This window comes from Drosophila subobscura, chromosome O, assembly GCF_008121235.1.
Source record: "Drosophila subobscura isolate 14011-0131.10 chromosome O, UCBerk_Dsub_1.0, whole genome shotgun sequence".
Classification (NCBI taxonomy): Eukaryota; Metazoa; Arthropoda; class Insecta; order Diptera; family Drosophilidae; genus Drosophila; species Drosophila subobscura.
In genome coordinates this window covers 7,285,697-7,301,632 of record NC_048533.1, presented here as the reverse complement: position 1 = coordinate 7,301,632, position 15,936 = coordinate 7,285,697, and the positions used below count along the sequence as shown (strand labels likewise).

General features: G+C 45.4%; 1 protein-coding gene across 3 annotated transcripts in view; it reads left to right on the top strand.

Annotated features, from left to right (window-relative positions):
* LOC117899430 (histone-lysine N-methyltransferase, H3 lysine-79 specific) overlaps positions 1-15,644 on the top strand; it is a 47,795-nt gene extending 32,151 nt beyond the window's left edge. For 2 of the 3 annotated variants that reach the window (XM_034809429.1, XM_034809430.1), the window contains exons 3-9: positions 4,127-5,313; positions 5,390-5,973; positions 6,037-6,215; positions 6,826-10,722; positions 10,787-11,056; positions 11,134-11,664; positions 13,832-15,644. In XM_034809429.1, the coding sequence (XP_034665320.1) occupies positions 5,035-5,313; positions 5,390-5,973; positions 6,037-6,215; positions 6,826-10,722; positions 10,787-11,056; positions 11,134-11,664; positions 13,832-14,958 (6,867 nt within the window). In that variant the 5' untranslated portion in view covers positions 4,127-5,034 and the 3' untranslated portion in view covers positions 14,959-15,644. Of the gene's footprint in view, positions 1-4,126; positions 5,314-5,389; positions 5,974-6,036; positions 6,216-6,825; positions 10,723-10,786; positions 11,057-11,133; positions 11,665-12,968; positions 13,219-13,831 lie in introns of those variants that run through there. The other variant, XM_034809432.1, reaches the window with a different exon arrangement.
* Positions 15,645-15,936: the final 292 nt, after the last annotated feature.

Sequence of the window (15,936 nt, the reverse complement as noted above, 5' to 3'; positions counted from 1 at the left end):
GCACAGGCAACAGTCATAAAAATAAAAAGGAAAACAAAAAACAAAAGAACAATATAGAAAATAACCTTTATGGGTCGAAGATTCTAATACCCTAGCAGATCTAATGTGTCTGAGGCGGCTTCAAGATATACCTGTCAAACGACTTGGATAAAGGTTTGGATAATAAATACACAGAAATAAATTTGTTGACGCTGATCATAAATCTAGCATACATATAGAGAAACTGAATTCGGGATACTACTCTGCATGGGCCTTTCTCAAACTGTCATACCCTTTCTGCAAAGGGTATTCCAAAAGAATAGCACAAATAAATAGCGGTTTTGCGTGGGCGTTGCCTTCTCACTGCCTAGAGTCGCGTGTAGGTGATATAAGGAAGGGGTGGAGAAGGAGGAGACGAGAACGAGGAGAGCAAAGCAAAAGGAAATGAGGAAGGCTGCGGAATGACAAGAGAGGAGAGCAGAGCAGCCACGACATGTGTGTGTAGGCCTTTTTAAGTTGATTAAAATCGCATTCTGCCGATGGCAATGCATCCCTCGCTCGCATCTTCCTCTGCCATTGCGCCCTCACCCCACTGCTCCGCCATAATTGTGTCACTTGATGGCAACTCTGGTGCAAGTGTGTGTAAAAGAGGGTGAGGTAGAGACAATGAGAGAGGGTGAAATGTGTGTCAAGCCTCCAAGGGGAAAACAATATCGAGAAAACAATATCGAAATGATACCGAATAGATAAAAGTGGAGCAAAGCGTTTGTCTAATTAGTAAGCTGTTTTAAAATGATAGAAGAATCCCCCTTATGGTGTTGGATGTAGAAGAGATAACGGAAAAGGATATTGAAAGTCGATACTTTGATTGGTTTAATGAAACTCATCACTAGCAATCCTATTGCATGACGAATTTGTCCTCATTTGATTATTTATTGGTGCAAACATTTTACTGCCACAATTTGCAATGGTTGTTGCATTTTCCACTGACTGTTGCCAGTCACGCGTAAACGTTGAGTGATCACAGCTGAATGATAGATAGGGGCATCCACATCTCATGCAAAATTTAAAATTATAATTGATTTCAACATCCTCAAAACACTGATTTATTGCTTATATTAGCTGGGCATGGCCTATCTCTATCTCTGCCAACTCCTATCCCATCTCTCATCTTTATCCATCTCCTGTATCCCATTCCCTTTTCCTGCGTATGCGTAATTTCTACCAAGTACAGACACAACAAAAGTCGTTTGTTGTCGTAGACATGTTTTGTGTGTGGAGCTGCCTCCGCCGCTGCCTGATGATTTTCAATGGATTTTTCGTTAGAAATATTCGAGAGATAGACACACACACACAAATGGCAGGAAATTGGTATGGGATCCCCCCTCTGGCTAGACAGCAGCCTGATGCCAAAAGGATATATTTTTGGGAATAGAATGAGCGCCAGGACGACGCAGGACCTTTGTCGTCTGTTGTCTGGGGGTTCTGTGCCTTAATGGAACATGACTTTGACTTTTTGATTTTCGGCTCGTTACGAGCACTCGACAATTTACGGTTATGACCACAAATTATTGCCAAAATATTCGTCGACTAATGTTGTTGCCGCTGTTGTGGGGTTCAATGTCTGATAAATGGGTTTGGCCATGGCCCTGGCCTCTGGCCCTTTATGGAATGTGGTGTTGTCGAATGTGTACGGTATGCCCAGAGGCGATGTCTGGCTGCCGCCAATTAGCCATGACACATTGTACATGGCTCACAGGATGTTTTATAGAAGTGGGAGGGACAATATTCGCATTCGGGAGGCCTTGTGGGCCTTCGAGTGGAGGGTAACATTTAGGTTTTTAAGTAATGGGTCTCCACAGGAATATAAAAGCATAAGAACACAAGGATTAAGTGTAAATATTAAAAGGCCGAGGAACGGCGCTGCAAAACTGCTGTAAACTTCATTTGAGAAAACTTTGTTTTTATTTATTACAATCTCAGAAGCATTTGAAATGTTTCCACCTCTTGAAGAACCTCCTACATTCAATACAACTTTGTCTTGCCTCTGGGAAAACCTTTGGCTTTAATCACTTTCCCTGTACTGTAAAATCCTTCCACATATTCTATGCCCCAGACAGACACATTGCCTCCCCTTTCAGTGCCACACGACGCATGTACGAGCATAACTCTTAAATTGCGAAATGACCAAGAACATGCGTCGTTCTTAAATGCTTAAAATAAAATTCATTCATTGCCCGGAATATTGATTAACAATAAATGTTGTGTGGATGTGGATGATGTTGTGCTTGTGGTCCCGTTGACCGGCGAAATGTGTTTACATATGCGTCCTATGTAAGTACATACATATGTATGTATACTGTACATAAATACATGCATACATATGTATGTAATGGTGGTGTGGCAGCAGCAGCTATGACAACCTCCTGGTGGGGTATATGTACATGCATAGCTTTTGTCTGCTGTCATAACGCTTTACATAGGACAGGATACACACACACACACAGGATACAGATATCCAAATGTCGAGAGTGGGTTGCGTCAAAGTGTAAGAGAGAGAGAGGACACAGGCAGACACACGACACAGGACAGACGAAGTTCGGGGGAGATTTGATGCGCGCACGTGCATGCATAAACAAGAATGATAGGGCACATAACGGTACATACACCAATATGCGTCATGTGTACTGTACATGTGAGAGAGGGGAGCGAGAGCAAGAGAAGAGGAATATGGAGATGGAGTGGGAGAGGAGAGTGTGGAAGAGCATGTGCTTTAAAGCATATTATGTGCATGCTAGGCTACTGCCACTGCAGTTTTGTTGTAGTGTTGCCAGACAACATTCAGATGAAAGGAAGAGAGACCGTGATAGAGAGGAAGGAAGCGAGAGCGGACTGAATTGGGGTTTTGTGTGTTGAAAACCCATTGAATTTAATGCGGCGCCTGTGTCTAGCCAAAAATTGTAATGCTAGACTTAGCTCTCACTCGCACTCAATACACATTGCTACCCTCAATATTTATTGAAGCTTTAAAGCTCTTTCCATTTTAAGTCCTATTTTTCAATAAGCTTTAATTAGAAAATGGCCTGCGTCTCATTTCCCATTGAAATTTCTTTAATGTTAACGCAACCAGCAGGGGTGGATATTGATTTTTCTGTGACTTGCCGCCACCCTCTATTCCCTAACCGCCTCATAGAGGGTTTCAAATGAATGAAAGCTGTCGTCAACGTTGTTTTATGCTAATGAAGTCACATTGTGTGTCGTCGGTGTCGTCGCCGTCGTCTACACGCCCACCAAAAAAAATGTAGCCTGGAAAATAATGGAATCACATTGAAATACAGTACGAAAAAAATAAATAAATATTTAAAAGAAGAAGGCAAAGGCAATGCGCTGAAACGTGCCTCGAATGACTAATTAGCATATTAAACGGCTAAAAATATTAAAAAGCATCATGAAAGTCACCCTCCTGTTGAAAAAAATATAGAGGGATAGAAGAGGTGTTGCATATTAATGTAGTAGGAATATGTCTCGGGTAGCAAAATCTCGAGAGTGTGGGAATACTTTCAAGATACGTTTCTCAGTAAAAATGTTTAAGAAAATGAATTGAAAGCCTTGCTAGTGTTGAATAACTGTCTGCGTTGAGGGAATACTCAGAGAGTTATTGAATAGCGTATCCAGCGAGGGAATTCTTCTAGTCATGGATCTAGTCTTGTTTAGAATTATACATCATTGGGATTATGTGATAAACAACGAAATTGTCTTTGTTGGAGAAATAAACCAATCAGTACTATAATTTAAGCTCGTTCTTTAATTTTCAATATTGCTTCAAAAACTTATAAGCTCTCGCAAAATGATTTATCATTAAAAAATATACCATATTGATATATCCTTACTTATGATCGCTCTACACATCATATATTTATATACCATGTACTCGTTTAAATAGAAAATAATATCATCTGAGTAAATCCATTTCTAGATATGTAGGATACATTTTCTCTAGTATTTTTGTAACATTTCTCATACCATCCATAAAATGTCAACTCCATTTTATAGTTTTATTTATTAATTTTTGATTATCACCGAACCTTCTTTACTTATTATTTACCATTATTCTCTGTCTTTTCTTCCATTTTTCTCTTATGTATAGACTCGAGAATAATACATACTGTACATACAAAATAAAACAACAAAAGTTTACCAACACTAAAGACGAAGGCGCTTTTGCAACATGCCTAACAACGGTAAATTTCAAACCATGCGTGCTCTGGAACGCAGTGGAATAAAATCTAGGAACAGTTGGAATGCCAGCAGCGATTTGTAAATGCGAATAAGGTGGAGGAATTTCCCCAAGAAAACCTATTGATGAAAATGTTGCTGAACATTGAGGAAAATGCATCGTTTTCTTAGCATTCAGCAAAATATTAAATTACGCAACTATCATCAGTTACTTTTGTATTTTGGGGCATTACCAACACTGGCTGCCACTGCTGCTGGAGGAGGAGGAACGAAGAAGAGAACGGGAAGAGGAAGTCGAAGAGGAAGGATAGCAGAAGGAGCAAGAAGAGCTGGAAGGAAACAGCAGCAGGAGAAGCAGCATCTTAAAAGCAGATACATAACGTAACAATAAACGTAACGCAACGTAACTTTACGTGACGAGGAAGATAAACGGAGAGAAGAGTATAAATAATAACTATTATTAGCCCAATATATACATTAATAAACCCAACGCTGCCACTGTTCCTAAGACAAACAAAAAAACCAACCACAAAAAACCAGAAGAAACATAAACCATAAAACGTAGCCGTAGTCCTTAAACGTAACCCATAAACGTAAACGTAAAAGTAAACGCAAACGCCTCCACACACGACACTCGACACCAGAATCCTATCTAAATCCTACGCCAATTTTTTGATCATCATCAAAAATCATTAATCATCAAGAATACAACACTGACTAGTGTTTACCAACACTACCGCCCACCACACCTGCGATCATCAAACCTCCCTTGCCACAAAACGGCTGTGGCAAACAAGGGAGGCGACGCAAACGAAGAATATGGCAACACCGCAAGTCAAGGACTTGGTGTTGCGTTCGCCCTCTGGCTCCTCGGAAACGATTGCCTATGCCTGGCCGTTGCAGATTGGCCATGGACAGGACAAGCATGACAATGGCATCGATATCATTGATACCATTAAGTTCGTTTGCGATGATCTGCCATCGATACAATCGGCCTTCGAGGAGATCAATCTCAATCAAATTGACACTGCCTGCTATAAGACTATGACAAATCTTGTCGATCGCTTTAACAAGGCTGTCGACAGTATTGTTGCATTGGTAAGTATCCATCCCGTGGATATAGCTGTGCTTAAGATCCCTATTATATGGTTTTCCTTCCCGTTCTTTTCTATAGGAAAAAGGAACGTCACTGCCCGCCGAGCGATTGAATAAGTTCGCTCACCCTAGCCTTCTAAGACACATTTTGCAATTAGTTTACAATGCTGCCGTTCTCGACCCGGATAAACTCAACCAGTACGAGCCCTTCTCCCCGGAGGTCTATGGCGAGACATCATACGAGCTGGTACAACAGATGCTCAAGCATGTCACCGTCGGCAGGGAGGATACGTTCATTGATCTCGGTTCCGGTGTGGGACAAGTCGTACTCCAAATGGCCGGATCCTTCCCACTGAAGACATGCATTGGCATCGAAAAGGCCGATACACCCGCACGCTATGCCGAGCGAATGGATTTGTTCTTTCGCCAGCATATGGGTTGGTTCGGCAAACGCTATTGCGAGTACAAGCTGATCAAGGGGGACTTCCTGGTGGATGAACATCGCGAGAATATCACCTCTTCGACGCTGGTTTTTGTGAATAATTTTGCCTTTGGCCCGACGGTCGATCATCAGCTGAAGGAGCGCTTTGCGGATCTGCGCGATGGTGCCAGGGTTGTGTCCTCCAAATCGTTTTGTCCTTTGAATTTTCGGATCACCGATAGGTGAGTAATTCACCTGGGCTCAATGTACCTTTATACTAATTTGTATCTGTTTTTCTTTTGTAGAAACCTTTCGGATATTGGCACCATAATGCATGTGAGCGAAATACCGCCACTGAAGGGTTCTGTTTCATGGACCTGCAAGCCCGTTTCGTATTATTTGCATGTGATTGATCGCACCATATTGGAGCGATACTTTCAGCGGCTGAAAACCAAAGGCGGTAATGATCATCACGAGCATGTTGGTAAGTTGACAGAAGGAGCGGGTGCAGAAGGATTAACAAAGGATTGCGGAAACACACAACAATTTAGAATCAGAGTCGATTAACCACCAAAACAATCACAATCACAGTATTTTGAGTTTTGTTTAGTTGTTTTTTATTTTGTTCAACCAATCAATCACAATCAAAATCGTGTCAATCTATCAATCACGTACTTTTATCAAATTATTTTTTAGCACAAAAATCGTATCAATCGCTTAGGGTTTTCAGTTATTCACGAAGAAGCGTGAATGTTGCATAGGTCTGGCTATCAATCAATCAAACAAATTAACATTGTAGTCATTTCTCAATCACGGATCAGTTTTTTATTTCAATCAATCCAGTTCAACGTTTCAGTTTGGATTCAATCATAATCAATCAATCAAAAGCTTCAATCACAAAAATCGTTTTAATTGTCTATTTGTTCAAACACTCTAAATTTTAATGTTTGTTAAGATCAATCATGGAAATGTGTGTAAATCCTAGATAAATCCTTTCACAATCAATTAAAAATCATTTATTTCGCTTTTATTAGAAACCAAATTTTAACGTTCAATCATGATGTACTAACCTCTTGATCTCTTTCTGTCTTCAGGTACCGTTCGCACCACACGTGATCGAGCCAAGCGTGAGGCAAACATTGGACAGCAGCACAACAATCATCATCATCATAATAATAATCACAACAACAACCAAAACAACAACAACAATCAACAGCGGGAAAGAGAGCAGTCGAACGGACCGACCGGAGCGAGCAACAATCAGCGCCATCAATCGCAATCCCCAGCGAATGTTAGCGGCGGCGGAGTAGGAGGAGGAGCAGCTGCCACAGCAGCTGCCTCCAAGACACGCCAGCAGTTGCAGCAGCAACAACAGCAGCAGCAACAGCAGCAGAGGAGTCTCGACATGGAGAGCAGCACGGAAAGCGATGGCGAGGCAACGAATGGTAATGGTGGCAACACCACCACTGCCACAACGGCCACATCCGTCTCGAATGGTGGCGGCGGTGGCAGCAGTGGACCGATGACTCGACGCCCGTGGTATGACTTTTCCAGCTCGAAAGGAAAGAGCTCGCAGTCCGATGATGAAGAGAACAACAACAGCAACAGCAATGGGGGCAACACAAGTGTCACGGGTTTGCGGCAGGCGCGTGCTGCAACGCAGAAAAAGCGGAAAAAGCTCACCCGAAAGGCGGCCATTGCCAGCAAGTCCGCGGCGGCTGCCCAGAGGGAAGCGGAGGCCGCAGCTGCTGCGGCTTTGGCCAGCAAGGAGTCGTCCTCCAAGGAGGATGCGCCACGTGCCGCAAGCGTAGGGCCCGGACGCAAGGGACGCATGAAGAAGGGAGCCGGTGGCAGAGGCAGGAAGTCGCTGAAGATAGTGGGCTTGGATGCACTCCACAAGCAGACGGTTCTGAGCACGACACAGGACACCGCGGCCAAGAAGTTGCCAGCGGCACCGGGCACCGTCGATCAGCAGTTGACATCGCTGCTGACAGAGACAATGTCCCATCGAGAGCTGGACATACCAGCGGCACCGCAGGACACACCCTACGGCCTGCAGATCCTGCTCGAGTGCCTGCGTTCGCAGTACATGTCCTTCATGGATGTGATGAAATCGAGCGCCTATCTGCCGCAAATCCAAAAGAACATTGCCCAGGAGCAGGAGCGCATGTCGCGGCTGAAGAACCGAGCGAGTCAGCTGGATAAACAGATCAAAGTCCTCATTGATGACAGTGTGGCGCTGCTCAAAGTGCGAATGAACGAGCTGGGCATCAATGTGAATTCGCCCAACGATTTGATTGCCCAGGCCAAGGAGATTGTGGGCAGGCACAAGGATCTGCAGCACACGGTGAGCAAAATGCGCAATGAAGTCACCTTTTACGAGGGCGAACAGAAGATGTTGCTGAGCAAACAGCTGAAGAACCTGCCGGAGTATCAGAAAATGTGCGCCAATGGTCCCATCAATGGCAAAGTGAAGCTGGAACTGCCATCTGAGTTCTCGGAGACGACAGCGCATGAGTTGGTCCTCAAGGAAATCGCAAATACCTTAAGCCAAAGGAAGAAACTGTACGCTCAAGTGTCCACCATTGAGCAGGAGACGACCGTGCTGCAGAAGAGCGCCGAGGACAGGAGCACAGCGGCCTCACTGCTGGCCCAAGGCACTAATATTAGTTTGGCCACCAGCAGCAGCAGCAGCAGCAACGGCAGTTCCGCTGTTTCAGCGTCTTCAACCGCCGCTAGTTCTGCATTGAATCCTACCCCACCCAAAGCCAACAGCGTGAAGAGTTCCCGACGCAGTCGCGAACATCGCGTGCGGTCGCAGGAGTGGCCCGAGGTGCCCGAAGTAGGGAAGATCCAGGAGGAAAATCCGGAAGTTTTGGCTCTGAAAATTGTCGAAACTTGCCGGCAGATCGAGGCAGGAACCTTCCAGGCAAAGACTAGCTTGCCGCCGTATCAATTGAATGGCAAAAATAAGGAGCCACAAATGCCGCAAATGCCAGTTGGTGCCGCTTCGGCGAGCACTAAATCCGCACCAGGAGGAGCAGCAGTTGGACATCATTACAAGGATAGCACTTTGATGCCAGCACCAAAGCAACAGCAACAGCAGCAGCAGCAACAGCAATTGCAAGTGCAGCAGTTGCAGGTGGCACCTTCGATGCTGCCCAAATGCGAACTTCCTGGCATGGGAATGGGAATGGGTTTGGGCTTGGGCATGGGCGGACTCTCCTCCGCTGCCATTTCGGCGGCATGCCGCAAGCAGGAATCCCCGAAGGTGGCCAACTTTGAGGATCGTTTGAAGAGCATCATTACGACCGCGCTGAACGAGGATCAAGAGCAAAGGAGCAAGGCCATACCAGCCGAAATGCCGCCACAGCCATCTCCATCGCCGCTGCAGAGTCCCGTAACGAAGCGAAGCAAGCAGCATCACCAGCAACAGCAGCAGCAGCAGCTGCCGCCTTCGAATCTACACAACATTATTACGGTGTCCACCCAGGGATTGATGCATCTGAATGCGAATACAACCATTTCCCCCATTACGCCACCTCTGCCCGGACCCGGAGCGGGTGCGACGGCCTCGACGGCACCACCACCGCCGCCAAATCTGCCCTACGGTGCATATGGCGGCAAGAGCACGCCCTCGGGCAAATATCAGGCATCAAAGGAGCAGTTCAACAAGTACTCCCCTGCCAGGCAGCATACACCATCCTCGGGTGCTGCCTCAGTGCCGCCGCCGCCACCGCCACAGGTGCCGGTCTCCTCCCACATGGCAGCGCTGTATGCGGCCGGACAGCCTACGGCACCGACTCCGGCGGACTTGGGCTACCAGCGACGACGCAGTTCGATGAGTGCCAGCAGCTATGAGCATTTCATTGTGCAACAGCAGCAGCAGCAACAGCAGCATGCACTGATGCTGGCCGCTGCCGCACATGTGGCACAGCGACAGAGAGTTGAGGAGCATCACCAGCAACAGCAGCAGCAGCAACATCGATTGCAACAGCAGCAGCAGCAACACCAACAGCAACAGCAGCAGCAGCAGCAGCATCTGCATCATCATCACCATCAACATCATCCGCATTCGCATTCGCATCCGCAAGAGTTCAAGGCCCCACCATCGGACAATCTGCTGCAGCGTTCTAGCAGTCGCGATCAGTTGGTGGAACCGCCCCAGCAGCAGCAGCACATGGAGTTGCTGCCAAGAGCAAGTTCTGCCAACTCGGACTACGGGGCATACCGCGTGCGGCCGCCCAGCCGACCGAGCTCGAACTCCTCGCAGCCGGACTACACGCAAGTGTCGCCAGCCAAGATGGCGCTGCGTCGCCATTTGTCGCAGGAGAAACTCAATCAACATGTGACGCCACAGCCGACACCGCCACCGCAGGGTCCGTTGCCCCAGCCGCCACCCACGGGCAAGACCATTGGGGATCTGGTGAATGGAGAGATCGAACGCACGCTGGAGATCTCCCATCAGACGATCATCAATGCGGCCGTCAACATGAGCACCAGTGGAACACAATTCATGGAGAGAGCCTTCAACGAGCGGGCTACATCCAATGAACGGCTGCTCATCAATCTGAACGCCCAGCGGCCAGAGCGAGTGCATGTGAGACCCCTGTCGGAGGAGTCCCAAGAGGCGCATCCCACAAATTATGTGTCCAGCGGTGGGGCAGCAGCAGCACAAGCAGCAGCTGCTGGACAGGGCAGCAACAACAGCAATCTTGCGACACTCGCACATGTGGCGTATGTTCAGAAGAGCGCACCGCAGAGTGGCGGTCGAACGGCGGCACCAGCCACACCCACGCCCGCACGTTCTGGCAGGGATTCGTATCAAACGGTGGCGCTGCCACGAGCAGAGATGAAGGGCTGCATTGAGGCGTACTTCCATGAGGAGCAAAAGACAAAGAATGTGGGAGGGGGAGGTGCAGGAGCAGCGGCAGGAGGAGCGGCGGCATTGAGAGGACCCCGCTTGAATGGCGCCAATCCACCATTGGAGGGTAAGTGTTCCATAGAATGCTTTACAGAGATCACTTTTCACTAAACTCTTGTTCCTTTTTTTAGGTCTCGCTGCCTCGCTCCAGGATCATGTGCGTGCCAGGAAATACAAAGAGGAAACAGAAGAGCGACAGCGACGTGCAGCAGCAGCTGCCTCTTCCACGTCATCCTCCTCCACAGCGACACCTTCGGCTGTAGTTGCAGATCTGCAGCAGCATTATGGACAGGCACCACCAGCCCATAGCTATCTGCATCATCCGATCCATCATGGAGCTACGAATTTGAATGGCAGCAACAACAGCAGCAGCAGCGGCAGTACACCGCACAAAGTGGAGCGTAAGCTGTCGAATCATTGCCACAATCTACATTAGAAACCGATACTCATCTGTGATCTTTTTGTACCTTCTTTATAGTTGGGGTCAAGCGAACGTCACCTTTGGCGCCGCATCAACAGCCGCCACGTCCCCCAAAGATACCACACTATGAGCAGCCGCCGCATGTCCATGCCCATTCACATTTGTATGCCAATGGGGGACAGGTGTTGCCACCGCCACCGGCACACGATGCCACGACGCCCTCGCCAACGCCTTCATCCTCGTCCTCGTCGTGTGGTCGACGCAGCAACAATAACAATGGGAAAATGCATGTGGAGCCACCGCTGCTGATGAGTCCGGAGATCAATTCCCTGATGGGCGATGAGCGACCGCTGCAGCTGTCCACGAATCCACATCATCTGATGCAGCAGCACCACCACCAGCAGCAGCAGCAGCATCACCTGAGAGTCGCTGCACATTTGGGGCATTCCCATGGCCACAGTCATGGCCACAACCCCAGCCACGGCCATGGCCACGGTCACAGTCATAGTCACAGCCACAGCCACAGCACCACCCCCACATTGGGGGTCATGCAACGCAATGCCAATGCCAATAATGCCGCCGATGATGGTAAGCTATATGTGGGCCAATCCCAAAAGATAGGGCCAAAAGCACATCAATATCAGCCACGACCACCGCTTGCACAAGTATTCAATAACAAAGCGCAAAAAAAATTACACAATCGCCTCTACCATCAGCACCAATATTCCACACGATTCTCCTCCGCCCAGCGGGTGGCAGAAGATTTAACCATTAAGAAGGTCGAACCGGAAAAGGAGTCGGTCTCGGATGAGGCCTCTTCGAGTTCCTCCTCGAGTTCCGACTCCAAATCTGATTCATCTTGATTTTTGAACTCCACCCACCAACACACCACACATTTTTATGCACTCAAAATTATACAAATCTTACTTTTTTATGTGTAAATATACAAATTAAAATGAAAAAAAAATGACAAATTTTAAATGTTGCGTGTATTGTTTAGTAGCTTGGTCCCCCCATTTATTCGTAGAACACTGTATTTTTGATTGCATTTTTTATGATTTTTATTTTGGGAGTGGCTTTTTTTACTATTATTATTATTATTTTATATAGCCTTCTTTTGATTTATTAATGCTTTGTAACAGAGCTGAGAGCAGAAAATCTGTACAAGTTGAAACTAAAGTCAAAAATGATTCCAAATTTATAATTTTCCTCACTTTATTCTTGTTAGTTAATAGTTAGCATCAATAATAAGCATTTCGAATAAATTATACGATTATTAAACGGGTTTGTCATACTATTTCCACACACATCAAAATATCCAAACAAAATCCGACATTTTTTGTATCATATAAAAAAAACCGACAAGAAACAAATATAACCAAAAGCCAACAACATCTGAACATGCTAAAATGTACTATCCAAAAGATTATAGAACACATAGAACACATTGAAGAGAAAATGAACTTTTTACTGCCCTATAGAGTGTGTTCTATAATCTTTGGAAAGTACTATAATCCACCTACGCCTCCTCCCTTCTTATCCTAAGCGTCATGCCAAATCAATCATCTATATATTTGCATATATAACATGTTATCCGAGAGCCATATACACCCCAACACACACCTCAATCTACACACAAACACAAAACATTTTTGTAAAAAAAACCAATCACACATTTCAAAATTAACACCAAAAAAAAAAAGGAAAAAACAAACTAAAATTCTTCTGGAATGTTATTACGAATAATATGCATAATTAATTTTCAATTATACTAAACGAACAAAACAAAAATACAAAGTTAATTGGTTATACCGAAGAACAAAAATAAACCCTAAACCATCTTATCCAGCCCTCCTTATGATCCCTATTCTATTATGCTCTACTCCATACAGTTAACGATTTGGCAACGCAACGTACTATAACTAATTACGATCCCAGACGTCGCCTTCGCACGACTCTGTCGGGCGCAACCAGACTATCGGCTTCATATACGAGTAGTAATCAGAATTACAATCAGAACTTGAATGGATATGTCCTGGCCGATAGTAGTAGTAGTTGCTCCCACAGTATATCCCCCAAATAACCATTGAATCGAACCGATTGAATTTCGAAATTCGAACAACCTCCAAAAATATAAAAACATGTTTGTTGTTGGAAAATGATAAACCCAAATAACACGAAAAATTCGAAAAGAAAATACCTACAGAAAAAAAGACAAACAAATATTTAATTTTTGCGTTTAATAATTTACCTACTAAAAAACAAAATCGAAAAGTACAGAATTTATATGCCAAAAAATCAGAAAAACAAAAAAAATCCGTTATTTATAAAACCAAAATTTTTATAAAAATTTTAACGAGCATGAGGTAAGTTCTGTTGCCGCTAATTGGTTTTCCTTTTTAATGATTATGATTTTACTTATGATTTTCTTTTAATTTATTTCAATTATCATTTTTTGTAACACTCTCTTTCGTTTAATCATTAACCCACTCACACACACCACACACCACAGAAATCCCCCATGTCCAACCACTCACACACACCCAAAAAACATTTCCCCCGCTGCACGCAAAACGCAACGCAACTGTACCACAAATAAACACAATGCTTAGGGCCACGCACCACCACACACACACACACGACGAATCCTAAACAAAAATGAACCCAAAATCACCTCACAATCCAAGATCTGAAAGATCTGCTAAGAATACAAGATGTACACAATTTCTAAAACTAATTTTTTCATATTCCACAGATGATGTCATTGCCGCAGATGATGAGTCCCATTGGCAGCATCGCGTGAGCTCTGGTTTCGATCGATTGGTGGCCTTTGCCAGCACCGAATTGGACAAGACTCGGCGCAGCATTGATGGAGACACAGTGCCGGCTTCCATCAGTTGCAACACATCACCGGATTCAGGGATCACGCACAGCAGCAGCAATTCGGATGCAGTGCGCACGTTTCTGTCTACGTCGTCCAGCTCCTCGCAGTTGGAGCTGCCGATTGGTAGCGGTGGCAGCGGCAGCAGCAGCCATAGTCTGTACGGCAGCAGCCAGGTGCACAATCTGAGCAATAACTTGCAGCAGCACAACTCCAGCGGTAGTGGCAGCAGCAGCAGTGGCGGCAGCAACAGCAGTGCCAACAACATGGTGCATCATCACCAACAACAACAGCAGCCGCTGCAGCAGTTGCAGTCACAGCAGCACCAGCACCAGCAGCAGCATCATCATCATCAAATGACAGATCATCTGAGCGACAGCAGCATGAAGTCCACGGCTGGTAGCTCCCTGAAGACCGTCTCTCCGGTGGATCCCAGTGCCATTGACTCTCCGCCCTTGTCGGATGTGGGCCTGCCAAGGACCCCGAGTCCGAGTGCCGCCAGTGTGGCGACCCCTCCGCTGGCAAATGCTCCGCTGGGGCTGGGCAACGAGATGGGAATCCCACTGAAGTACCAGCGCAAGTCAAAGAGCGGTTCGGAGAAGCACTACAAGAAGAAGTTCTGCGAGCGGAATTGGGAGTACGACTGCGACGAGCTGTTGGCCTACTCCAATTCCAGTGCGCCGCCCACAGCAGCCGATGCGGCTGGCAATGGACCGCCCGCACTGCTGGAAACGCCGAGCGTAGTTGGAGGAGTTGTCGCCAACATGATGGGTGGTAAATCGGGAAAATCCCCAAAAGAAAAATCATCGCCACATCACAGTGCCAACCATAATGCGGGATACCATCACAAATCATCCAAGTTCCGGCCGAAGGGCAAGGACTGGGACTGGTCTCTGGACAGCCGCAGTCAGACCGGCGATGGGCTGCTGCCACCCACATGCCCCCCGAATGGAGCGAACAACAATAATAATAATAACACCACCACCACAACGAGTAATTAATTTAGTAAACTAATTTAGTTCAATTTGCTGAATGGAAAAAGGAAATGAAATCCAAAAACCCATGAAAAATCAATCCCCCCATGCGCCACAAAAGTATGCAATGCTTCATGCTCTTTTTAGCCAGATTATTTTATGAACAGAGTGGAGAGGAGTTGTACAGTGCACACATGATATGGTGGAACATGTTGTATGTAATTAAAAAAAGGAGAGTTTTTTATAATTTTAACTAAATGAATTGTGTTTTATCCGCAGGGTTACCTTTTTGTATAGACCCCCAACCCAACCTCACATTTGTTTTTCAGTTCTGCCCAGCCCGGCCCTTTCTATTATATATAGTTATTGTCCTGCCCCGCCCCCTACTGCTACTACTATTACTACTACTACAACTAAAACTAGAGTGTTTTTATTTGAAAATTGCAAACATTTTAAATTAGGCTAGACGCGTTTTTTCGTATTAGTTTTGTAAGAGAAGAGTTTGAGGATGACAATGAGCCCCCCGAGAATGAGAACCCCACACACTTTGCTGATTGAACAATGTTACTGACTTTCTATATTACCGATTACCAATTATTACTATTATGTATTTAATTATTTGTCTCTTTTATTGTTTAATTACGTTTTTTGTCCCTAAGTTGAAAGTTTTTGCCTTTATTATTAATTTTGAAATAAAACAAATTGTCAACTAATTAAAGAACTTTGTTTCTCTTCTGTTCTTATGGTTTCTTTTTATGGTTTGTTATTCAACCGAAAGATGAATTGGGACCAACCCTCCAAAGAAAATTTGAATCCCTAACCCGTTTTGACCCAAATGAACGTTGCTTCCAACCAAATCGAAAACGAAATATGAGAAATATGATATTTAAAGGGTAAAAAATAAAAGTAGCAAGAGGTTTTTCTTTGCATTAAGAGACTTGGGCAGCAATAATATTTCAATAATTGAGCAGCACTTTGTAACGATATATAATATACATATTTATA